This window comes from Cheilinus undulatus, linkage group 13 (genome assembly GCF_018320785.1).
Source record: "Cheilinus undulatus linkage group 13, ASM1832078v1, whole genome shotgun sequence".
In the NCBI taxonomy this organism is placed as follows: Eukaryota; Metazoa; Chordata; class Actinopteri; order Labriformes; family Labridae; genus Cheilinus; species Cheilinus undulatus.
The window spans coordinates 19,093,489-19,120,624 of NC_054877.1; the positions used below are offsets into that span (position 1 = coordinate 19,093,489).

Sequence of the window (27,136 nt, forward strand, 5' to 3'; positions counted from 1 at the left end):
ACAGTGTCCATCCATCCACTTTCTGCACGCTTGTCCCATTTGAGGTACAGTACTTTGACAGTCTATCAGTAAAAAAAAAAAAAAACATGTATTAAAAGTCTTCTTTTGCAATATTAATAATCCCCTAATTTTGGTGAATACTGTTTAGCATTTTACTTTATGTAAGATTAGCTTTAGATAGCCTTGTTTTATTTTATGTGTTGAGGCAGTAAACAGGCTTCTCTAATGTGATTTGTTTCTGTAAACAAAACTACTTATTTTTAAATGAAAATGTGGAACTGCAGTCTGTGGATTGGTTGAAAGAATCTTTGCTTCAGTGGTAATAATGGAGAAGCAAAATGCGCAATGTTTTGCACTGAGATGGCCAGCTTTTCTCCCTCATTTTGGCATAAACATGCTTTTAGAGTTAATTTCAGTCAACAAGTTACAAGCCATAAAGAAATGTCATTCAGAAATTAGCGAATTCTAAGAGCTGATGCTTTTTTGTGAATGACAGGAGCCGGCTCTTTTTTGAGAGCTGGTTTCCTTTTCTTCCCACTTGTTTAAAGGACATGTAAATGTAAGAGGTGTTTAGGAGCTGAAGGACCATCACCTTTAGGGCTCAAGAGTATGTTTCTGGAACACAAATCCCATTTTTTTTTCCATAGCAGATTTGATTATTAGCCATGTTATCAGAAGTATCAGAGTTAGACTTACCATGAGCCACCTGGAAAAATGAAATGAGTGAAATGTTGGTATATGCTCCTGCAGAAGACAGAAGTTTGCAAGATATCAACCTCACTTTAAGAAAAACATATTTTATTTGTGATCTCTGCCAAAAAATACAACAATACCCATAACCGTTTGGTGTCACAGTGATGTCTCTGGTTGGTGGGGTCTCCAGTTCCCATGGAAATGTCCACATGTCCACAATGAAGGCTGTCGACTGTTGATGACGACAATACATGCCGCCACAGTATGGGGCGATAAATGCTTAGACTATGTTATAATATTATAATTTCAAATGTAATCACTACGATAAAGAGAAGTGTCAAAAAAGGGTTATTATGTCATTTTAAAGCTTGAAAAGCTATCATTAACAACATTTAAAATAAATCACAATGGATTGTGGGATAGGTAGTTCCTTCCTCCTTGTAGAGAAAAATGTACACAGTCTTGTACCTTTGCCTTTTGCTCCATTTTAAAATGCAGTTTTTGCACCAAATCAAATGTTTTATAGTCATTACTACTCAGGTTGCTGTTCAGGTTGGTTCATGGATTAAAAGCGTTGTAAAGCGAGTGAAATGTCTATGGGGGATTTGAGAGGTGCTTTGAGAACTGAAAAATTTGGCGGGTACTGTTGAGCTCTATTATTGATCTGATCCAAACAGATCCAGATCTCTAAAAAGTCAAAATTCCTATTACTTAAAGTGAGGCTGAACAGACATTGGCTGTGGAATTGCAAGCATGATCAGGGTTCTGTCCTGAACCAAACTAGACCACTAGGTGGAAAAGCAACAGTTGTTTTAAAATTTAGTTTCAAGATAAATGTCTTTGGACAATCACTGCTTATAAAATTGTGTTTCTCTCCTCAACAGCAAGCACCACTGAGATGTGGTCAAGCTAAGTGGGCATACGATTGAGTCCAGAGCTGCTGTATACATAAAGCTGCAAGTGTTGGTTTGTGAACATTTGTGCACCTGTTTCTTTTGTTTATCTCTTATTAGAACCTACATGGTACAGGTCCAGAATCAGTCACAGGAGCAGGAACTATTTCCCCCAGTGAAGTGAGTATGAGTGAGGTGCATCTTCAGTCTTCTGGCACTTCAAGAAAAACAGAGGTGGCACTTGTCAACTGTCACTGGACTTTCACATCTTTTTCCCCCCCTCTTTATATTTCCCATCCTGTTCTTGCACTCATTAATATTTTGCTGAGTTTCTGAGACCTGAGTCTGTTAGAGCAAGTTTAGAGTTATTCTCCATCCAGTCAGCATGGTGTTTGCTGCCACTGCTTGGATTCAATTGTACAAGTGGAAATTGCATGCAGTGAACCACTTCTTCTAAATGCTGAAAGCGCATGACAAACACAGCTTTTCTGTGCGTTATAATAACAAGGGAAAATTGAAATATTATTTGCACAGCAGCAGCAGCATCCTACCATTTTAGATCCCATACTTTTCTCCAGCATAGCGTAATTATTCTGAGAACTATGCTCAGAATACTGTTTACACAAGCGCTATCTAATAACTGAACATCGTCTTTCCCTCTGCATTTTCAACCAGGTAACCTCCACTCTTCTGCTCTTCTGTCGTCACTGCTGCCTGCTCTTTATGCTGGACTTCTCTGCTTCTCTTCAACTCTCTTTTTTAATTAACAGATTAATGATCTATTTTGTCCTCTCAGCTTTTTTCCACTCTAATCTCAATTTACATTATTCTGCTTAGGTGTGGTGGGACAGTTTTCCCTACTATTTGCACTATATTGTGCCACTGGGTCTGTGATCTAGCATGTTTTGGTGTACGGTTTAATTCTATAGACTGCATGTGCAATGCCGCAGGTTTTAATCAGTGACGGTTATGCAAGTTTTGGACTGGCCTTCTTCTATGTGCTGTATTTGCTTGTAAACTTCTTGTTGTTTCAGAACTGCACTGATTGTACTTGACCTTCTAACGCTATGTTTGTTTTCCTGAGGCAAGGCACACACTGTTCTTTGAGTAAATGTTTCCCTCCATCCCTTACAGAGCTCGCAGTATGTCCAGTGTGTTGCTGGGTGCCTTCAGCTGATGTTAAGGGTCAATGAGTATAGGTTTGCCTGGGTGGAGGCTGATGGGGTCAACTGGTGAGTAATGTTTCCTTTCAGACATTGTTACTTATGCTTTTTATGATATTTCAGTCCTGTATTTTCTTAAAGGAGTTAAAACATGTAAGCTTTTTGAGAAGGCCAATAACTTCAATGCCACTACATTCATCAATTTCATTATTACAGCACTGTATTTCATGTGGAAATTATTCACTTAGACATCAGACATTAGAAGAATACATTAACAACACATGGGTTTAGCTCAGATGGTAGAGCAGGCGCACATATGTCAAGGCTACAGTCCTTAACGCACTGGTTGCAGGATCAAATCCCAATCTCTCCCCATATTTCCTGTATTTCTTCAATCTCCTTGTTAATTGAAGGTAAAAATCCAAGAAAATAATCTTTAAAGAAATACATTGACAGTACATGTTGTAAATATTAAGTATTCAAGGCAGCAGTATAATGAGCTTTTTTGCACAGGCTTAGTATTACCTGTGGACCTCTGATAATTTGTGATAACTGCATAGAGTGCTTGTGTTTTTAATTCTTTGCAAATTGACCATGCCTGTTATTTTTGAAGTAAACATTCCATGGCAAATTACTGACCATAATTCAGCACTCATGGAGGTAGTCTGATAATATTCATCCATTATGAATAAGCATCTCAGTAATTTGACGTGGTAGTTGCTGTTTTGAAGGTTGGTGCAGTTTTTCGTGCACCTTTTTCCAATTAAATAATATCAGAAGCTGCTTTGGATGTTGTAACCAAAGGTTTTGATACACACACTCACACACACACACACCCACCCATGCACACACACATATATACACTATATTGCCTAAAGTATACGCTCACTTGCCTTGACTCGTATATAAATTTACGCAACATCCCATTCTTAATCCATAGGGTTTAATATGAAGCTGATCCACCCTTTGCAGCTACAACAGCTTCAGCTCTTCTGGGAAGGCTTTCCAAAAGGTTTAGGAGTGTGTTTATGATAATTTTTGACCATTCTTCCAGAAGCACATTTGTGAGGTCACACACTGATGTTGGACGAGAAGACCTGGCTCTCAGTCTCCACTCTAATTCATCCTAAAGGTGCTCTGTCGGGTTGAGGTCAGGACTCTGTGCAGGCCAGTCAAGTTCATACACACCAAACTCTCTCATCCATGTCTTTATGGACCTTGCTTTGTGCACTGGTGCACAGTCATGTTGGAACAGGAAGGGTCCATCCCCAAACTGTCCCCACAAAGTTGGGAGCATGGAATTGTCCAAAATCTCTTAGTTTGCTGAAACATTCAGAGTTCATTTCACTGGAACTAAGGGGCCAAGCCCAGCTCCTGAAAAACAACCCCACACTATAATCCCCCCTCCACCAAAGTTTACACTTGGTACAGTGCAGTCAGACAAATACTGTTCTCCTGGCAACTGCCTAACCCAGACTCAGACTTGTCCATCAGATTGCCAGATGGAAAAGCGCGATTCGTCACTCCAGAGAATGCGTCTCCACTGGTTCTAATAGTTTTGGATTTTTCAATAGTTTTTGTATTTATTTCATTTTCACTTTCTTTTTTAAATTTCAGTTTAGTTTTAATAAGTTTTTACTGCTGGTTTGTTAGTTTAGTTTAATTTTTATTTTGCAAAAATGTTTTGCAACAATCGGTTTCGTTTTTATTAGTTTTAGTGTTAGTTTTAGTTTTTTTTTGATACATGTCGGTGCTGAGGGAAGTCATTTTTTTAAAAAACATATTCAGACAAGCTTCTCTTTGCTTTTCATTATATTTGTTTAAAGATGGTGTTTAAATCCAACTCCAGACATAAAACTACCACTATGTGAGGTCTTAACCAATCAATTCAGGCAATTTTACTCTCCCCAGATTCATTATTTTAGTTAGTTTTGTAAGCGCGATATACAGTTTTAGTTAGTTTTCAATTTTTTCAGTTAAGCTTAGTTTTGATTTAGTTTCAGTTAATTAAAATGATTTTTGAACTTTAATTTTAGTTATTTAGTTAGTTTTAGTTAACTATAATAACCTTGGTCTCCACTGTTCTAGAGTCCAGTGGTGGCGTGCTTTACACCACTGTATCCAACGCTTTGCATTGCACTTGGTGATGTATGGCTTGGATGCAGCTGCTCAGCCATGGAAACCCATTCCATGAAGCTCTCTACGCACTGTTACTGCTAGTACTTTGTGGCTGAGTTGCTGTCGTTCCCAGTCACTTCCACTTTGTTACCGTGTAGCATCCTATCACAGTACCACACTGGAATTCACTGAGCTCCTGAGAGCGACCCATTCTTTCACAAATGTTTGTAGAAACAGTCTGCATGCCAAGGTGCTTGATTTTATACACCTGTGGCCATGGAAGTGATTGGAACACCTGATTTCAGTTATTTGGATGGATGAGTAAATACTTTTGGCAATATAGTGTATATATAGGCTACATATAAGCTATTTATTTTGCCTTTTATTCAACTTATATTAGTGTTTGTTCACAAACTATATTTGTACACACAGCATTTATCCTGCCCCACCTCCTACCAATCAACTTCGCTTGTGTTTGATCTCTGAAGTTGTCCATTGTATTAAGTCCTCCTTATAATGCAACCCATGTTTTGAAATGTGTCACTTAATATTTAGTTATTTAACATGTGGGGATGAGGATTATTGTTGAAACATATTACAAAACCCCTAATAGAGCTCAGAATAACAGCTGTTGAAAACTTTTTAAATGACTCCTTAAGAATGTTCATTATCAACATGAAGCCTCACAGCTCTCTCAATACGTTGAAAAATGTGGTTAATTTTCCCCTGATACTATATGTTTATGGGGGACCAAATAAATGTTACAATCTCTGCATTTGCGTTGTTAGGAAAACACTACTTAAACATTTAACATGTCTTTATTTGCAGGGAATATGATAAATATGCTGTTTACTGATAATTAACAGGTATAAAAGATGATAGGAGCTCTGAAACTTTGAATATGGTTTATGAGGCAGTGAGAAACAGAGACAGATGGATATGAGTCTTTCAAAGATAAATTAATAGCTTAAGAGTGCAGGACATGTCAGCTGAATAAAGTAAAAGTTCAGCTTAATTTTACACATATAGACCCTTATAAACCTGTCTGAGTGAGAATTAGGAATATTTCTGAAACCTGCTGCAGTTTTTATATTCTTTTAGAATAAACAGTTCATTAACAGTTAGTGTTTTATTGTTAGTATAAACTTAATACCCATTAAAGAAATAGATCTGACAAATAAAAACTTTTAATCTCCAGTGTCTCAGTATCAGTCTCTAACAGGGAAGTATGACACATGTCTCTGTAGTGTTTCATATGTACACAGAGATGAGCTTTATTAAGAGGAGAGCTTTTATTGATTATGCTATACCAGAGGTACATGTTAGAGTGGGTATGGAAAGTTTTTAGGGAATACTTTGCGTACCCACTGTATATTAGTGGAAACGCTGAGTGGCTAGTAACCTCTAGTTGTGGTCAGCTGTCCACAGGCAGTACACCAATGGCGAGCCCACCTGTGCTGACGGTGATAATACAGTACAGGCCTTTAATTAGATAGAACAATGAATTGGTCTAAGTAGACTGGATGCCAGGAGCAAATCATAGAAATGCTCATTACGACCATAGGAGACTTGGGACTCAACTTTGACTCATGACTAAAGACTTGAGACTTGACTTGGACTTGAGCTCAGTGACTTGAGACTTGACTTGAACTTTCAAAACTGTCATACCGCACTGTTCCTACTACACAAACTACTAAGCTTCTCATATTTACGTCTGGTGAAGTGCTGGAAAGCTCACACAGGAAGGCAGCAGCCGTTTATTGAAGCCGCATCGGCTTCTAGTGGCAGGAGGTTCATTACAGTTTAAAAGAGCATTATAGACCAGGATCCTAGCCCATGTTTATAAGAAACTGATAATTAGTCTAACTGACTCTTAAATCTCATGCTGGCTAATTTGATGGACAAATTTAACCATTTAACATTGCACATCCCTGAATGTGAATAGATAATAAAGTAGGGTGTGCTGTAGTGTGTGGCTTTCTGTGATTGACAATAGCAGCTTCATAAGAACTTGCATCTGTTTTTAAAAACAAGAGTTTTCTCAGTGCTTTGTTGAACAAGATAATCACAACACTTAAGAGGCAAAAAAATAATCTAAACAAATAGAACCAGCTAGACAATATGAACTACTGTCAATGTAAGTTTAGATTAAGAGGACAAAAGCTGTGAAATGCTGCAGAGGGAATGAGAATGGGGTAAAACCAATATAAATCAGTCAGAAAATATAAAAGATGGGCGGAAATGAAAGAGAGGTTAGACATAAAAGCAAAAAATGACTTAAAAGCAAGAAGCAATAAAAGGCACAGAAGACATTAAAGCTTCTACCATGGCAACCTATTAACCAGGATAAAGAAGCCTTTTGAGGGCAGTCTCTTATTAAAATATGATCACTTCTGGTAAATCATTATAGGGAAAGTAAAGATGCCAAACTTGAGGCTCAAAAGCCTGAACAGAAAACCTGTGGGCGACTCTGTGGTGGCCTCCCATGTGTCTAATGACAAATGAGATATTATCCCTTCTGGAGAGACAGTGTAATGACAAAAAATGATAAACAAAGATGCAACCAGAGTCCTCTGCTTATGGTAGGAATCTTAACCTGTAATTTCTGGGACCTTGCATGAATTAAGTTAACTTTTAAGGTTGAACTGGAAACTATTCAGACCACCAGATGCCAAATTAAGTCTCATAGATTAACTTCCTCTTCTTCATCATACCCCATCTTTTAAAAATCATTGACGGAAAACAAGAGAGAATAAGAAAAAAGGCATAAAGCTGGCACTATCCTGTCATATCCACAGCTCAGAGCATGCTAAATCACATTCTTTAAAAAGCCAATTACTGGAAGTGTAGAAGACCTCATGTATCTGTTAATGTCACCTTTAGAGCGGTCAGTGTTAAAAGCACATTAACCTTACTTTGTAAGGGGTGCTGAGAGTCCAGTTAGAGGACCTGAACTGGCTTCATGGCTCTGAAATGACACATTTTATCTTTTAGCTTTGTGCCTATAAGCGTCAATTTACTTTTGTTAAAAGTAGAATCTTTTATGCATCCAGCCTGCCAATTAACTTTAAAAGAAAATCACTGCAAATTCAACAGTAACCCAGGTACATGTTATGTTAATGAAAATCTTTATATTAGTTTTTAACAATGGGAGTGTGTGTGTCGAGTTTTTAAAATACTAAAAGAGCCTGAAGTAATGTCATATGTCAGTTGTTAGGGTGATGTTGAATTCTCATGTGTTCCTGTACTGATGAATTGCATTTGGCAGCCACTTTTCTGAGAGGAAGAGGTTGGGGTGGGGATTGAAATGCTGCACTGTGATGGACTCCATTCTGCATTTGCAAAAACTGAAAAGCAGTAATGGTTAAGCTTAGGAATACTGCTATCAAGTCTCAAGGGTCCTGTAACATGGTGTTATATCTCAAGTCAAGACATCTTTAAATCAAACCACTGGTGCACAAAAATACAATCAATAATGTAATTTAGTTTTTGAAAGGAATTGAATTGCCAGACAATTTCTGTTGGTCAGTTGTATGCAAGTTTGGCTGATTGTGCAAATTTTTGCTGTTTGGCTGAGTTTTCAAAGTGAAAGTTGAGGAAGAAAAAGTTAAATGCAGTTTATTTACAAGATAATTCCTTGCTATGCAAGGCTTGCATGTAGCTGCTCAGCCAGGGAGACCCATTCTGCAGTTTTTGTGCTTGCCAGTGGAAATATGGATCTCTTCGGCTAAGGAATAAGCAGAGCGTTGGTGACTTTTACTTCCACTTTCTATTAATATCACTTACAGATGACAGTGGAATATCCAGCAGGGTTGGAATTTGAAAAATAACTATGATACTAAAGTATCAAAAAATTTTACAGATTTGCGTAAAGACTCAAGGAGCTTTTATACTGGTGTCAACATCTACGGTACGACGGTGCATTCTAAAGAAACATGTAAACAAATCACAGAATGCTGTAAATGTCCTAGATTATCCATCAAAATATTGTATGTTACAAGTGCATAGTGATTCACACCATCCTTTACTCTGTCGCATCCTTTTTCATAAGACAGCATTATAAACTTCCTGTTTAATTTAGCTTGATAATTACAGCACATCTACAGGCTCCACATCCTAGCACTTACCAGTTATTTCTGTAAATGTAAGAAACAGTGTCTCGTTGTTTTTATTAGTCTGTGCTTTCATTCATTGAAAGACTGTCTGATGACGGCTGTGAATGAAATGAGAGATAATGGACCAAGCAGCATGTAGCCACAGTGTTGAAAGCTACTCTGTTATTAAAAAAAGGTGGTAGACAGAGATGTGGGTCTTCATTCAAGCAATTTTCATGTTTTTTTTTTTTCCTTTCCATTTTAGATTATATAATTTATTCTCTCTTTTTTTCAGTATCACGGCTGTGCTCAGCAACAAGTGTGGCTTCCAGCTCCAGTACCAGATGATCTTCTGTGTTTGGCTCCTGGCCTTCAGTCCTCAGCTCTGTGAGCAGCTGAGACGCTACAATGTAGTGCCTGCTCTGTCCGACATCCTGCAGGAGTCTGTCAAAGAGAAGGTCACTCGTATTATTCTGGCTGCCTTCAGGGTACGTGGAGAAATTCTCAATCATGTTGAAGGTCTCCAAAAGGCCAAAAATATTTGAACCATACTGACTAAATTGATATCCAGTAACCTTGTGCTGTCTTTAAAACAGTAGTTCCTCAACATGTCTTGATAGGGACATGCCAAGTGGGCTGTAAAATGTATTTCCTTTTTTACTTTTACTATGACTTTATGAACAGTCAGGTTTGGGGTTAAGTTAGTTTTGCTCCACCTTATAAAGCCATTTCCAAAGTATTAGTCAAAAGAAAGGACCCTCCGAAAGAAAACCAACTCAATAACCCCTTATTTCTATCTTTAATATTCATTCAGTCAGAAGTGGCATCAGAGCTTTTCCAGGTACTCTTTGCTCGCAAAAGGAATTTATATCTGTGACTTGAAAAGTATTCATCATGAAGGGTCGCTGTGTTTGACAAAGCTTAGTAGCCTGTGACCATGACATCTTTATATATTTTTCAAAACTTTGAGCTGTGAAATATTTTTGTTTGCTATTAAAAGTTTGCAAGTTATAACATGTCAGGCTAAATCTTGCACAGCACTCAGTCTTGCACTCAATTCGGCTGTATAGTTTGTCACAACAACATTAAACTGAAATAGGAACTCTGAAAGAGCAGATGGAGATGTCTATAAAATATCCTAACCATAACCAATAAAAGGTACATGAATAGGATTTATGATTAAGCTGCCCTTTCTGTTCGATGCTATGAATGTTTAATGTGGTTTTAAGAGCTGCACTCTGGATTTGCTCTGTTGACTTGAGTTTATGCCAGATAATGAATTCTCCACTCTATGTCCAGACATAATTAAATTAATGACTCAAGGGCCATGTTTATCTCCCTCATGCTATGATGTTTATTTAACTGGAGAAACTAAGTGAGTTGACAAGACTTCAACATGAAAAATGTTGAAAATCTGTGTGCAAAGTTGGAGGTCCTCAGTGGGCTGATTAAGTTAAGAGTAGAGATGCCATTGCTTGGTTACAGATACAGGAAACATCTTTTTTTAACTGAAGTTTTTGCTGCAACCTCTTGTACATTACCAATGTACCAGTATGACTGGAGATATACTTGCTGTCAACAACGCATGCATTATGCCACACATCCTAAGCAGGCAGGTAGATGCAGAGATGTGACAGTCAAGAAAGTAGCAGTATCTGCGGCTGAAAGTTTCAAAGCAAACTGATAAACCAACTCCACAACTCTCCACATCTTTATGATGTTACTGTACTGAGACAAACATGTCAGGGACAGATTATCCTGTTTTAGAAATCAGTGTCTAAAACTGTTAAAATAATGAAGATAAGATTGGTGTTGCAGTTCAGAAAGTGGTCTTGAAAAGCGGTGACTTTCAGTCAAGTGTGTCCATGGCTGTTTGTTTTTTCATTAAATAAATATCCGACAGTGATATTTTCGACATAATAGAAAATACACAAACAAAAGGCTTATTTGTGAGGACTTCTGCCTTTTATAGAAACTACATCTATGAATGCAGCCAGCTGAAATTCACTGCTTAATAGGGCTGGATCTTTTCCACAGTGTCATGATACGATATACGTTACAGAGGCCATGATGTGATACCTATCACAATACTCTCTGTTTGGGATAATAAACATGACATAGTAAACATGTCCCACATTGGAGTCACTACAGCTGCTGTTCTGTATTGTAGAGTAACAGAAGAGGTATAGATTAAAGGTTCTTTAAAGGTCTTTAAAATTTTAAGGTGTAAAGGTTTTCTTGCATTGTTCTACCTTGTTTTTGCACAGCTTGCATGTCTCATATCCAAGTCCTGCCCTCAGGTCTTTGAAGAGACCAGAAATAATCCGGTAGCTTTGCTTTTAGTCTTGCTGTCAGTAGATAAAAACTATGATCCATGTTATCTGGTGTGAGAACCATCTTTAACTTGTTATAGTTGAGCGAGCAGTGTGCTGCATCATGTAGTTTTACAACTGCTGCCATCTGCTGGCTTTGTTGTGAACTGGACCATGGGGACGTAAATGTTAAAACTGCTGTCACAGCATTTACGGCCATATCAATTGTGTAAAATCTGTGTTGATACACGTACCAGTGCGATTTCTAATCCAGATTAGGCTGATCGTGTAAAAGGCGAGATTGCTATGATTTTTGTCATTTAGGCATGTTATACAGATGGAGGGAAAAATAATACCTTCTTAGTTAAAATGTGTTATACTGATATTTTGCAACAGTCATTGATTTGCAAGTTACGAAAAATTAGTAACATTTTACAAGCACTAGTTGCTGTCTGCTTTATAGAGGTAACTGCTTTCTTGGGTAAATAACTTGAACATTAATTGTTCTTGTTTCAGTAGTCATACAAATGTGCAAATGTTGCTGTGACAGTATGAAATGAAACAACTTTCACATTCATAGAATATTGTACACATTTTAAGTACTTTGCCATTCGGTTCTCAGAAGGTGACAAAATCAGGAGATGATACTTCAACCATGTTTGCAACAACATACCTAGCTTTCAGTCTGTTTAATCCAGGCTTACACACCGTGCTTGTCAAAATTTAAAACCAAGCCTCATCTGTTTGGATGGAGTGAATCCTTCTTAGTCTGTTGAGCTTATATCAGCTGCACCTGGTTCATAGTGCTGGGCTCTCTTGATTCTCTGTAGTAGAAATGGGTTGTTTTGCTATACACTTTCTTTAGACTCTTTTTTCCTTTAAACAAACTACAACTCACCACTCTATTCTTGTCATTTACACCAGGGAAGGGAAAGTATTTTTAGTATATCCAAGACAGAATGTTCTTGTCTTTATCATGAATAACCTGTGTTTGGGATTTGAGCAAAAGTTATTCTTTCTTCAGGGATTCAAGTATGCTTTTGTAGCTTCACCTTTATGTTTTATGTTTTTTTCACCAAAAAACATCAATCACCTGATTTATGTTTTTTTTTCATTTAACCACAATTCTCTGGAGTTTTATCATAAAGTAACTTATCATAAAGGGCTTTTAAGTTGCTGTAAATGCAACGGCACTATTTAACTTGAAAATTAATACACCATTAGTTGCCACAAATAATAGTGGAGTTACAGCAGTGTGTTACTCCCATTGCTGGTGATAGTCCTTTGCTGTTACAGCACATGGTAATTTTCTGCATAAATCATATCAGATTCACTCCAAATTGTAATGCCAAGTTAATGAATTTTGGCTCAGAAGAAGTATGAATTATAGATGAAAAGTTTCCTGTAACCTCTGGTTCCGTTCAGCATGGCCCCAGCACAGTAGCAGACCTTGCTTTGGGCACATTGGTGAATGGCATTGATTACATAGTTCAAACATGAGAAAGGGAAAAATACCTGGCCTGATTCAAGATTTCTTGCACTTTTCTGTCATCCAGTCTCCATGGGTTTTACTAAATAATCCTAAAGCTCAATCAAAAGGCATCTCACATCTTTTGTTGAATCCCATAAACAAAAGACTAATGAGTTTGAAACCAGATTTTTAAGTTCATTCTGCTAGGTTATGTTTGTGTTCCCAAAAGCTCATTAATCACAGGTCTAGTGCCAGCAAAGCTGTCACATCAAGTGTTGGTGAATGCACCCATAAAAACGTGTGCTCAGTTTTTAATTGGTCTGACAAGTTTGTGGCTCTGTTTTACTTCCACATCTCAGCTAATTAAAGGTAATCACGGGCAGTGAACGGAGACCCTGAAACGTCTTGACACAGTGGGTTTTCCCCAGAGTCATTAAAGTTACCTTGCAGTGTTTTTTGTAATACAGTGTAGAGAAGTAGAAGAGCAGTGTCCCACTTTGAAAACAAGAACAATTTTGTTGTAAGCTGACATCTTAATGAAACAGGGATGGCCACATATATCAGATACTCCAGCTGGAAGGCTACTTTTGATAGTCAGTCCCTGAGCCTTACTTGAGAGTGTTGTTTAATAATAAAAATATGTAGAAAACTGTGAAGCATAACAGTGCAGTTAATTAACATGAGGAGATAAAAATAAGTAGGAGCAGATGATACAGAAACACTATGGCTACAGTCATTTACAGAAATATTCCACATTGTTTTGCATGATGCTATTTTCCCAAATGTCCTCATTATGCAAATGATGCTGCTCACCACATGGGACATGAGTAGTAGCTTACATTATCCCAACCATCTGGAAGTCCTTGAACACATCCTTTAAGGCAGCACTGCTGTGTTTATGATGAGCTTCCCTTAACCAAAGATGAGTGAAAGTAGTTTCTTTTTGAAAAACATATTCACTTTGAACATTTTCTGTGACCTGGCCAATAGCAAACATTTTGGGTATATGCTCGAAAAAAAACTGTGCCATTTTTTGTAGCAACCAGTTGCTCTGACCTCAGTGAGACTTAAGTGTCCAATCAGCAATTGTAGTGGGCTCCTGTTATTTGAGTCCTGATGCTTTGTCCTACTTCTTTTGTGTGCTACAAAATGTCCCCAAAAGTTCGTTGAAGTTTATCCAAAGGGTTTGCCTGCAGAAATAGATTCTAAAGCAATAGATCCTATTTTATAGGTGTAAAATATTTTATTTAGATTCTCAATGCATGCTTTACTAGTGTAACCTGACATTCCAGATAGACTGTTTACTAGGGGTGTCAACGACTAAGGTTTTTCATTGTCGAATCTGATTCGTCAGATTTTGCTTTTAGTCGACTAATAGTCAAAAAGCGTTTCTGCTAGACTTTTTTGTCCCTGGTCAAAATGACCGGCAGTCCTCAAGAATTCCGGCCATTTAGAACAACTACCGGACAATCGCTTTAACATCATTTTGCTGCATTAACAGCAGCAAACGCATAAATCTCTCTGAAATTTTTTTTGTAAGTGGTTTAAAGTATCAAAATGAAAACTGCACGCTTTTTCTTACACACGCAGTCAGATACACAGTATACACCCACGTTAAACTCATCAACAACAACAGTTAGCTTCACATCAGCACCGTTAGCCTGTTAGCACATTGGCCACTATCATAACTTTGCAGCTTACAACAGCCAAATACCATCCTCCACTAACAACAACAAAGCATCTAAACACATAACACAAGGGCTCTGTTAACTGGACACTGTGTTAGAACTCTACATTTCAAACCAAAAATGAATCTTACCGTCAGCTGCTAATATCAGTCCTCATGATGATATAACTAACTTCTCTGAAGAGAGACAAAGCCTTTGTTATAAGCTCCAAGCGGTCCATGCCGTTCTGCACGATGTGATTCTGTGTAAACTACGATCCAACTTTATCTGAGGATTGGTCATAGGTAGTTTATCGAAGTCCAATACAGCTCTGCTCAGCGTAGGCCTCCTCTCTCTGCTGCTGCATCGGTGTTCACGGCGCTCAGCTATACAATTCTTTTTGTTTCAGTCTCTTCATTACTCGCAGCAACGACATAAAATCCCTCCATACCGCTTATGATAATAAGCCTTTGGTTAACCAGGAAAACCTCACTTAGATTAAAATTCTGCTTTACAAGAAAGCTCTGGTCCCACTTTCCCTGCATAGTCCCCAGCAATACTCAGCTCGCAGAGAGATAGATTTGCTTTGATGTCATCGTGCATAAATAATTAGCCATGTGCTTGCCGTCTGAGGAGATAAACAACCCCAGCACCACAGGACAGTAGATGTAGTAAGATTAGGCAACTTTCAGTTTATATTAATGCATTCTCGCAACATATCTTCTACGTTACACAAAATATACTATGCAGGTATTCAGTATTTACTTATCTGGTCATTTGCATGTTTTCTGGCGGACATTTTGACCGGTTATATTTTTATCTGCTGGACTTCCCCCCTTTTTACCGGCCAATGACTGGCAAATGTCGGCTGACGGAAACTCAGGCTTAGCAGCCCCATGTAGTCAGAATGGTACGATCTTGGTTACAGAACAACATTCGACTATGAGGTTCATAGTCGTCATAGGTTCATCGAATCGAGTCGCCGACTATTACAGGTCACCCCCTCTGTTTACTTATCCGTGGCATAGAATACTGTACGTTACATTCAGCAATTATTGGCAACACCCCATAGTCTGTACTTTGGAGGGACAAAACCTTTCAACAAGAAAAATTCAGAGGTTGAGTTTAAGAGTGTTCTATCACATTCATTATGGGTCTATCAGAGCAACAAAACGTATGAAGTTGTAGAGGTGCCCAGACCCGGGGTTTAACTATATAGCATAGGCTCAAGAGGCAGTGGTGCCTGCTGGTAAATTTGGGTCTTTTTGTACCTAAAACTCCAGACCAAGTTTTATGTTTTTGTTGCAGTGTATATCTTTGGTTTGGTTGGTTTTTGTTTCACTCTGTAATTTCTGCAAAGGGACTAACAGACTTTATAGCATGGTAAGGTGGTCTCCACTTCTCCCCATGTCCTTTTGCAGCCCTTTTTTTGTTGGATTTCATTTTTCTGGTTTTCATGCTGTAATTTCCTGTCAATGATGCAAGTCCTGAACCTTTAGAATAATGCTTTCACACTGGGCATGAATCAGGGCGTGGCTCAGTTCGGTCCGAATGGAGACCACCTCATTTGGTCTGATTCAGGTCTGGTTGTTTGGTCCAGACCATGTTTCAAGGGGTGCTTTTATACCTGTCATTTAGGTTTGGATCAAAAATCTGAATGTCTGGACCAAAAGCACTATGAGGTCATTTCCTTTATTTTTGCTGTAGACTGAAAACATTTGTGTTTTACATCAAAAGACAAGAGATCAACATTTCAGCTTTTATTTCCAGGTATTTAAATCTGGATCTGATAAACAACTTTATAGATAACGCTTTATGTTTTTTGTGTTTTTACACAAATCAATATCAGTATCGTTATTAGTATCGTCATTGGTAATAAAATCAAATATCATGCATCCCGTATTTCAAGTTTTCCAGGCTTTCCTTAAACAACATGTGCTCCATACAGACCCCCATGGGGAGCTGTGGACTAGAGTATTTATTTAGCTCTGGCATCCAGTAAGTAACGTCATGTCCAGACATACATTGTGGTGTAATTAAAAAGGTCTATATTATCACACATTCACATCATTGTTCACATACTGATGGCAGAGACTGCTATGTAAAGCACCCATCAGTTTAAACATATCCTATTCATACATATTCACATACCACTGGTGTGGCAGTGGGAGCAATTAAGGGTCCAATGTCTTGCCCAAGGACACTTCAGTGTCTAGGGGACCAAGCCTTCCAGTTGATAGACCACAGACTCCCCCACTAAGACACAATTAAACCTTCACATACATTATATAAAACTTAAATAAAATCCTCCCTTTGTTCAGCCTTCCTTTGTCCTTTATTTAATCAAAGTTATACAACAAGACGCTCATTTAGATTCTGCCTGCTCAGTCATTCTATCCTAGGAGGCTTTCTGTTCTTTTTGTATTCATCCCCTTCGCACCTTTCTTGTAACTCCTGAAACGGAATCCTGATTAAAGAAGTGTTTTGTGAAATGCTGTGTCTACCGTCAAAGAAATTAATTACTTATAATGATGGTTTCTGATGTTAAGAGTGGGACATTTGAATAGAACCATCCATCACAGCATGGTATATTTGAATAACTATCATTATAAAGAACTTTTCCATTAACATTTTGTAGCTATAGGTTATTTGCAGATGACATCACGTCACAGCAAAGAACTCCAGACTGGGTAGGGGTGTGCATAGAAAAGCACTATGAAAATAGCAAAATTATGTGCTGTTTATATCCATGCAAGCAGTTCAAATTGCCAAAAAAAAACGCTCCAGAGAGATCCAGACAATTAAATTACTGTCACAGCCGCCTTGTTTAATTTCCCATACACAAATGTTCACTTAAACAGGTAGTAGTTTATACGCCACACCTGTTCCTCACCCTGCTTTATGTCTTTGATAGAATCTCCTGGAGAAGTCGGCTGAGAGAGAGACTCGTCAGGAATATGCTCTGGCCATGATTCAGTGCAAGGTGCTGAAACAACTTGAGAACTTGGAGCAGCAGAAGTATGACGATGAGGACATTACAGAGGACATTAAGTTCCTGCTGGAGAGGCTGGGAGAGAGTGTGCAAGATCTCAGGTACTCAATGGGCTTTCTTTTCATGACTAACATTCAGCTCCTTTTACATTACCAAGCATATCCTTTACGGGTATGAGTATTTCTGCTACAGAGAGGAAATGGGGAAAAAGATGTCTTTATCTTAAAATACAAATGCTTGGAGTATGTTTCAGTGTTATACATGAACCTAGTTGTTATCGAGGGCCTTTGTACTCTGAGGATTTCCTTTTCTATATTGAATGCTTCATTGGTTGCAAGTGCATATGACCTTAAAGATGTTCCTATGTATGTAAGATGTTATATAAGAAAGAAAGAACGAAAGAAAGAAACTTGTCCAGCTTAGAAACAAGACACAATAGCTACTTTCACACTGCCTCTCTTTTCCGTGTCTGTTACGCCTTCGTTCCGCAACGCCGTTCTGTATGAAAGCAACCGTTCCGAAGTGGGGGGTCAATCTCACCCCACCTCTGATCCGGATCGAGAGGTAGTATCAGAGCCGTAACAGGCTTTTCCGCAAGGAGTGTGAAAGGACGTCACGGCATTCTGCAACGGCGAGTGTGCGCTGCTGTCTCCATAAACGGGAGATTTAAAAACCAGCGTGGTTTAATCGAGCGGCATTTCATCAGGGAAAACAACAGGCGGATAAAACAAAGAATAATGTGGATTAACTGGAGAGACTGTGAGGTTAGAGAGCTGATCACACTCTGCACAGGAGAGGAGAGAGCAGAAACATCTCTGCTCACAGCAGCATCTGAAAAGTTCCATGATGTGTTCAAGTGAGCTCGGTACTCTGAAGTTTCCGACCTCCGACGTAAATATGTGTGCTGTGACACTGCTTAAAGTCAGACCTCCTACTGAGAAACATGGAGGAAAAAAGTCTATTGGATCCAATCAATCAAAATGAATGTTGATGTTATTTTCCCCTTATTTCATTTAGAAAATACAAAGTTTTGAACTGAGAAATCCAGAGTTTTGAGTTTCATTGAAAGCAGCAGCTCAGGCAGTGGCTACCATCTGATTACGGGACGCCGGGGTGTGTGTCTAAGCTCGGACGTGGACGGCTCTGTTGCACTTTTGTGTGACTTGCTTGTTGCAGAACATAGACGGGCATTCCTTTTCACCTTTGTTGCAGAATCTCTGTGAAAAACAGCTAATGATGATCCTTGGTGACTGTCACAGAGGTGGCTGTTGTCTTTACAAGCTGAAAAGAAGTCTTCAGTGTTTTTGTTCTCTCAACAGCTCATTCGACGAGTACAGCTCCGAACTCAAGTCTGGTCGTCTGGAATGGAGCCCTGTGCACAAATCAGAGAAGTTTTGGCGTGAGAACGCTGTCCGTCTGAACGAGAAGAACTACGAGCTCCTCAAGTAAGATGATGCTTTAAACTGTTACTAAACAGCTGTATTTCTTTGGCTGTATCATCAGCGGATTCTGTTTTTAAAGTGCAAAATGTTCAGGTACACATGGGCAAAAGACAGGCTTCTTAAAAGAGAAAATTAAGGGATTTTAAAATTCTATTTTATTCAAATGTAAGCTTTTTTGACTCAGGAGAGAAATTCAGGAACTTTCAGATTTTGTGTTGGTATTCTGAATTTAAGTTTGAGAATTGAAACTAAAGTCTTAATTAAATTTCCATGCCACCTGAAGGCACATAGTTAATAAATCTTTGGAATGGATAATTTAGTTTCCACACTGTCTCAAAAATTACCCCCAAAAATAATTTCACTGACCATATCAGACCTCTTAAGTTCACAGAAGATGAATTTTACAGACTTTAGAAAACCTCTATCCTTTTATTTTATGCACATGCAGTTTGAAACTTAAAATTTCTCCATTACTTATACTAGTGACCAAATGTCTGCTTACAATATGTAACAACATTTTCACCAAGGTCTTAACTTTTTGGTTTTTCATACTTTATTTGGAATTATTTAGAATCTCTAGTGGTTACAGAGTCATTATTGATAGCACAACTTCTAGAGTAATCCATCTTTTCAGTTTTTTTGTTATAAAATGAAACCAAAAAGGAGTATTCTCAAGTCTTAGTGTGAAGGTTATTGGTTCCATTTTATCAGACTTGTCTTCAGTAGGAGAGGTTGCTGGCCTAATCTACTTTTTCATGCCTTTCTGGCTACAAAATCCAGTTTAAAGAAAGATAGTTTTATAATTTGTAAATGTATGTATATTTTTTTTTATTATTATCCAAGCCACAACCTCCTTGGCAAAAAAAATAAATAAATAAAGCTAAAGCTGTGGAAGTTCAGAAAGCCACAGTTCCTCAAGTGTCCACTTGAGGCCTGTTGCAAATGTCAATGAATTCCCATAAGGATCAATATTAACATGTCATATTTACAGGGGAAGACCTTTATAGAATACTTTTACAGCCTGGTTTACATTTTTTAATGTTATGAAGGATAAAGTTTTATTCATACTTCTGAGTGTGGATGGTCTTACTGAATGGCAGCTGTTTGTCAGGTGGCGTAAGGCCTGCCTCAGTAGGCTGACTAAAAGTTAATCATTCAGAATTTCCAATGCAGAAGTGCACTTCAGAAATAAATGGGACCATCGTCCATAGGATTTGCTTACTCTGTTATTGATGTTAAACTATTTTGTATAATAAAATCAAATGTGTTAAAACTAGTGCTGTCAATTGATTAAAAAAAAATAATCAAGTAAATCACATCACTATGCTGTGATTAATCATGATTAATCACAGAATTTCTTTAGTTTTAGTAATTTTTAGATTTTTAAACATTCTTATTATCAAGTGTTTATTACCTCCGCTAAGGAGGTTATGTGATCAGCATGGTTTGTTAGTTGGTTTCTTAGCTTGTTAGTTTTTAGCAACATAACTCAAAAAGTTGTGGATGGATTTTGATGATTTTTTAGGAAATGTCACAAATGGCATAAGGAATAACTGATTAGATTTTGGGAGTGATCTGGATCACCGTCTGGATCCAGGAATTGTTTTAAGGATTTTGTACTATTGGGAGATAGGGCTAATGGCGGAGGTCTGCGCTCTCCGAGTGCTTTTCTAGTTTTCATTATTTTAACTTTATGTACAACACTTTGAAAGTGCTTTTTACTAAAAAATGTATTTTTTTATTATTATTATTCTTATTACTATTATAACTATCAATAAATTAACATTTAAAATACTAACATTTACTTGCATTTTTTGTTTGAGATAAATTAGTACAAGTATGGTGTTTAAATGAAGAAATATTAAACAAACCAGAGTTTTTAAACCTAATTGTGGTTTGTAAATCAGAGTGTTTTAATTCACTGAGCAATAATATTTATAAACTGCAAATGAGCCCGGAAGACAAACACATCAGATACAAAATAACTTCTGCTGTAAAGTGAATGATCAGGTGTGCTGTTACCCTGAGGTAGCTGAAGTTGCTGACTGATGTCCAGTGGTCTCTTGTCAGTGTAATAAATGTAGCTCAGGCCAGCTGCTCCTTTTTAGTTGCCTTTTTAGCAGTCATACAGTTCATGGATTCTTGTGACAGTAGTTCTCGCTGGTGTTCTGTGGTACAGGTCATCCGAGTCGACTCGGATGATGTCTTGAAGCCCCTTGTTGTCAACGATGTTGATGGACTGTAGTCTCTGGCGACCCATTAGCGATCGCATCAGTTAGCTTGCATGTTGTAGTTTTGGGGACAAATCTGAGTCTGCTGGACTGCGCCGATGTAGCTAGTCCCGTGTTGTTGTTAGTGTCCTTGCTAACATTAGCAACATTAGCTATCATAGCTTATCTGTGTTGTTGTTAGCGTCTTCGCTAACATTAGCAAAGGTGTGTTTTGCCCGGAGGTGGTACTTCAGACTCAGTGTGCTTCCGTGTAAAGACAGTTTATTACCGCAGTATGTACACATAACTTTTGTTTCATCCAGACTTCCATTAGGCAGCTTTTTAAATTGAAATTTGCTGTGAAGCAGACCTGGGTCTGTCTCCTCACTCGTCACTGCTGGCTGTGTTTGATCCACCTTTAACCTTTTCACTCCAGGGACATAAACATCCACGCAGCAGGACTACGGGAGGAAGTTGTGGTCAAACTTAGTCATATGGTTAAACTTCATTATTTTTTTAATGTGTTAAGCTTTGCAGATTAATCACGGCGTTAACTCGTTTATATTAACAGGTCTAGTGAAAACTTAAACTTAAAATTAGGCCAACAGTTTGATTTTTTTAAGGTAATATTTTGGATTCTGTTTTGAGCTAAGACGAGCACGTGTCTGGCTGCGTCACGTGTTCCCCTAAGTGTATTTGCCTGTTTGTGATGCATGTTACTGGAGGAAACCTCAAGAGGGTACATGAGAAAGCTCAGGCCCTATACAGCTGTCTGATATAGGCATGTTAACTTAAAACACAAAGATCAGAAATCATTATATTATCAATAATCAATAATAACATCAGGTCAGCTCAGACTAATGACTGGTGGTCAAAACACTATTGGTATCAGCCGACCCCTTTCTAAGATGTTGACTTCACAGAAGCCTAGGGCCAGGCAATTAAATAAGTTTCAGTTTCAACCATGATTTTTTTTCCCGCAATTATAAAGACAAGATAATTGTGATTGTACAATTACTGTGCTGCATGCTGTGTTCTGTTCTTTTTGTCCATAGGTTTTGTCATATATTAAATGTTTCAGTTTTTGTTCTTATACTTTGGCCACATTTTTTCTGTTTCTCCATTGTTATTATTTAGCATTATCCTTATATATTTATGGTTGTTCCACTTACGTATTTTTCTTTTTTGATTATTTTTCAATGTGTTAAGAGTGTCTAGCTTTGATAAATGCAAGTGATGCAGATGTTGTAAAATCAACAAGTAAGCATGTTTCATATTAATTTCATTTATTTTGTCCAGTGATGCACAATGACCATCTTTTTTGGACCCAGCCGAAAACTGATAATTTCCTACTCCTGATGGCTCAAAAGCAATAAGATAACCTTTTTTTTTTTTAAGTTGTTCATTTTTAAAAAGTTAGTTTTATGTGTATATGCACATCTGGGATACAAGGAGTTAATATGTAGTGAAAAAAGGTATTTAAAATTGATTCTAACTGACATTACTTGTGATCAGAAAACGGCTCTGGCTATTATTTTTCTACTTCAATTAGAGAATTTCTGTGCCAAAGAACATCAAAACTGAAAAACCCACATACTGTGGCTTTAAAAAGTTTGCTCTACCTTTAACTTAAATTGAATTTAAATGTGTTGACAAACTGTCGGATCTGACATTTCAATCAACTAAACAAGAATTGTGCTGAAATATGATTAAAAAAAAGGTAATTTTCAAAAAATAATGCATTCTTTTACACATAATTACTCACTACATAAATGTGAAGGTTTGATAGACAGCTGTGTTATTTTTTTACTGCATAACTTAGAACTGAAAGGGAGTTTGTGTTTGTAATAAGAATTCAAATAATACACTGACATAAGTCAGTGTTTCCCACAAAATGACACGATACCTGGGCTACTGGAAGGGGGAGATTGGGTAATCGCATTTCACCTCATTTTGTTGTTGTGTTTTTGTTTTTTGCTTTTTTGTGAGTATTCATCAGCAGTACACGGTATAATTACTCTCAAATAAATGTTGAAATGTTTCTCTTTGTATTCTACACTCATAGCAGATGAGCCTTGCATGCAAAGTCTTTTATTGATGAAGTAGCTTATTGCAACTATCATCCTAGAATGCAGAGTACAGGATGATTATTGCAGCAAAAAGCAGCAGAAAAATGCTTGAATGATAGGGCAAGAAGCTTTAGATTTAGTATGCGACATTGTTCCTCAAACAGTGCTTTTGCTGGAAGAATGTAACACTGGACACCCTTTCAGGCATGGTAATTATCTACAGATTGAAAAAGAAAGACAGGAAGGAAAAATGGTCAGAAAATGTACTTGGGTGGATAATACATTTGGGATGCTCACTTTAATATCATCAATGAGTGAGAAAAACTGTAAGTAATAGCAAAGGTGGGTAAAAAATGTAAAGTGCACCCTAAATACATAACAAAGTTGTTGTCCATGGTTAAACTTCTGTCACTGATGTCCATCAGACTGTGAACGTGTGGAAACCATATCAAACATAGCAGGCAGGGACATGTCTAAGAAATAGCAGCTGATTAGGAGACTGTGAGATTGATTTTGTCATTAATAGAGTTGACCTTTGGCTGTCCTGGCTAACTTTTTACAGTTTTCAAAGCCTGTTGAATCAGCATTCTGGTTGCATTAACCCTGGCCTTGGTGCTAATGCTAGCAGCTATTGCTGCATTCCTGGTTTTGTCAAAGTAAAAAAATCAGACATGTATTTAATGAACATGTACACTAATACAAACAGCTGCAAAACACATTCAGCTAAAAGTCACCAGTTTGCATGGTCACTGGTTGAACTGAAACACTGATTTTATTCTTTTTTTTTAACAGGTTCAAACATCATCTTTTAAAACAGAATGTATTTGTCTTAGCTGATTTAAAAGAAATGTTTGTGTCTCTGCAGTGGCAGTAACACATTGCACATGTAGAGATTTTAGGATTCATTTATTTCAGTTTGTCTTAAAAATTTTCAGCCTATACATCTAAAGGTTTTATCTACTTGTTTTATGTTGCTGTTCGATCACTGCAAGTGATAGTTGTAGGCAATCAAAACATGAATTCCTCAGTGTGTGCTATGCTGAACTAGAAAAATAAATTCTATTGATTAAGAAGCAGTGGTTACTTGTTGGCACACCACCTCCATAAATCATTTACCCTTGTTTGTTTAAATGTGATTTTTGATCTCTGTAGTGTTTGATCTCTTGACTATAAAAATGCAAAGACTACATGTCCAAGCTCAGACAATTTTAGTATTTCTGTTTTAAAATCTATGTTCCTTTACATATCAGATGAATGAGCTGGCAGTGAGAAGAACAAGAGATTTTTTTTCTTTTATGAGCTAAGACGCAGAACATCTGCAGCTACCACAGGTGTTTTTCACACTTTCCTATCTTGGATCGCCAGTGATGAAGTTGAAAGAAATATCCCTTGAACAGCTACTTGATGGCTCACTCTCCACATCATCTTGTTTCATGATTGCACATCCTCTCAGCACTGTTTTTCATTTTATTTGTGTGTATGCAATCCAAGGAATCAGATCACAAGAGACAAAACATCAATTTGTGCTTGTGTTCTTTTATATTCCAGTCACACACACTCTGTTGGGCCAATTACCATTCAGGAAAAATCCTGATCCACGCATCTCATTGTTTCATCACTCTCCTCTCTCTTTGAACAACTCTGGCATCATCTAGGCTTATATTGCCCTCTTTTTTTCGCTTTCCCTGACGCTCGCCCATGAATTGTCTGAGTTGAACCCCAGGGTGACACATTTTCACTGACAACTTTGGCTCTTGTCCTTGGAATTTGATTTTAAAGTTTTACCTCAGCTTTAGAGTGACATTTACAGAGGCTTTCAGAGAGATCGATGCATTTCAACTCCTGGATAATCTTGGTAAAACAATCTAAGCTGCTCGATTGATTTGTCACTCAGCTTTTGTCCCTTTTTCAACAGGATTTTGACAAGGCTGTTGGAGGTGTCTGATGATCCTCAAGTCATTGCAGTGGCAGCTCATGACATCGGGGAGTATGTTCGTCATTACCCACGTGGCAAACGGTAAGGCAATTTCTGTCAAAGCTTTAAGCTATAGTGTGAAGAGCCTCTGACATTGGCACTCCAGTGAGGTATCAAAAGACATTCATGTACAGAGCAAAACATGCTGCTACTACGTTACAAAAACCTGATAGCAGCTTATTTTTAGCTAAGAGAGCACCAGGATGTGAGCTGAGTGATGTCACAAACTAAGTTAACATCAACAGATTCAAGTTTGCTCCAGCTATAATTCTGTAGCTTACTTTAGCTCTATGTAGGAGTGTGCCTGAAGCAAAACTCCAAGCCAGACTTAGGACTTTGATCAGACATTACATATGTATTATACTCAGTGACTGCTGTGAGTGTCTGTGCCTTTTATATGTTATAAATGTATAAAATTTTGTGCAACGTACATTGTTCCATGAATATAAGTTGTGCTCAGTAGTGGTATAGCTGGTAGATTGGTATTCTGTACTTAGCTCAAACCCAGCTGGTGCTTTTTGACCACAGAAATTTTCCCAGGTAACAGAACCTATTGAGAGGCTTTGTGCTTTTAAACCCCAGGAACCGGGGTGTAAATATAGTTCTGGACTGAAGAAACCTATCCCTTGAAAAGTCCCTGCTCTGAGACTTTGCAAAATAGTTTCCAAAGTCCCAGGAACTCTAAGAGATGGGACTGCAGTGTTTAACATTTCTGATTGGTAACTAGGCCAGTGACTCTTTAACCCACCATATAATAGTACCGTGTCCCTGGGTGTTAAAACATTAACCACAGTATTGTGTTAATTACCATCATGAAAACGGTGCTGGGTAATGAGTGCACAGTTATGATAAATGCCTTGAGAGTATTTGTCCATTCCCAGCCACAGCACCACTACCTGCATGTGAAGATGCTCTAAAAATGATGACAGAACTTCTACCAATAATGTTGGGCCAATTTGACAGACAGCAAACACACATACATACAATCACAAAGGAACTAGTGTGCCATGGCCTGGCACAGCGCTGGCACAGGGCTGCATGTCATCGCGGTATGGACTTCTCTAGTCAAACTGTTAAATGCGATAATAGTTGATGATTATTTGTTGTATTACCTCTGGGAGGAACAGAAGGAAGAGAAAGGAAAAGGGTGCACATATGTGCCATAGACGTAGAGGAAAGAGAGGAACTTTGTTTGCACACGTCCTGATGTAACTGTTTACTTGAAGCATTTTTTCAAAGAATTAAAGGAGTTGCACGCTCTGCTAGCTGTGCTTTTACAAACACGCCAGCAAGCACCTGTATAATCTGTTTTTGAACAACTGGTGGTAATACTGTATACCTCGGTAAAATTTCCCGTCACTCGAAAGGAAAGGCACAAAATGCATTTTGTGTAGAAGTTTTCTTTACTTAAATGTCCTATTGACATTTTATTTCTTAGTTATTTATGAAATTGAGATGGCTTTAATTCAGCCGCTGACTTTAAAACACTTGTTTCCCTTTAAAGTTTCAGTACAGGCACTGTTTAGGCACTGGAATGTTTTAGGAAGGTATGATTTAGTCATCGGTATAAAAAAAAAAAAAACCTAAACAATACCCATCCCTAGTTGCACTGTTTAAATCAAGCCATGGATAGACTGGATGAGAACCTACAGACATTTGATATTATAATTACATATAATAAATTACAGAGACAGTGTCTGTCCCTCAGCTCAATCCCCTCATCAAAGTACGCTGTAAACCCGGATTTTGTTTCTTATTAAACTTTTTAGCAATCATTAATTATTCTTTCATGTTTTGTAAAAAACGTTGACATTACTAAATCAAATTAGTCATCTGTATTATTCAGCTGAAAGATGCAATGCAATGATCATGTTAAGCTGAGATAACTTAGTATGTTTACTTCTTTAAGAGGGGGGAGGGGCTATTTCAAAATTTCAAAAAACTATGGGTGAGACTGTCAGTGCATCTGTTGACACTGGCAGGCAATGCTTCCACCATGACAGTCTACACGTAGCGAAGCCAGTGTTCTGCCTGGGA

At 37.8% G+C, this 27,136-nt stretch overlaps 1 protein-coding gene across 2 annotated transcripts in view; it reads left to right on the forward strand.

Moving 5' to 3' along the window:
- Window positions 1-27,136, forward strand: part of atp6v1h (ATPase H+ transporting V1 subunit H) — a 54,975-nt gene that overhangs the window by 13,093 nt on the left and 14,746 nt on the right. Inside the window, exons 7-12 of one of the 2 annotated variants that reach the window (XM_041803244.1) lie at window positions 1,707-1,766; window positions 2,721-2,818; window positions 9,257-9,449; window positions 17,326-17,504; window positions 18,723-18,848; window positions 25,040-25,141. In XM_041803244.1, the coding sequence (XP_041659178.1) occupies window positions 1,707-1,766; window positions 2,721-2,818; window positions 9,257-9,449; window positions 17,326-17,504; window positions 18,723-18,848; window positions 25,040-25,141 (758 nt within the window). The remainder of the gene's footprint in view (window positions 1-1,706; window positions 1,767-2,720; window positions 2,819-9,256; window positions 9,450-17,325; window positions 17,505-18,722; window positions 18,849-25,039; window positions 25,142-27,136) is intronic. The other variant, XM_041803245.1, reaches the window with a different exon arrangement.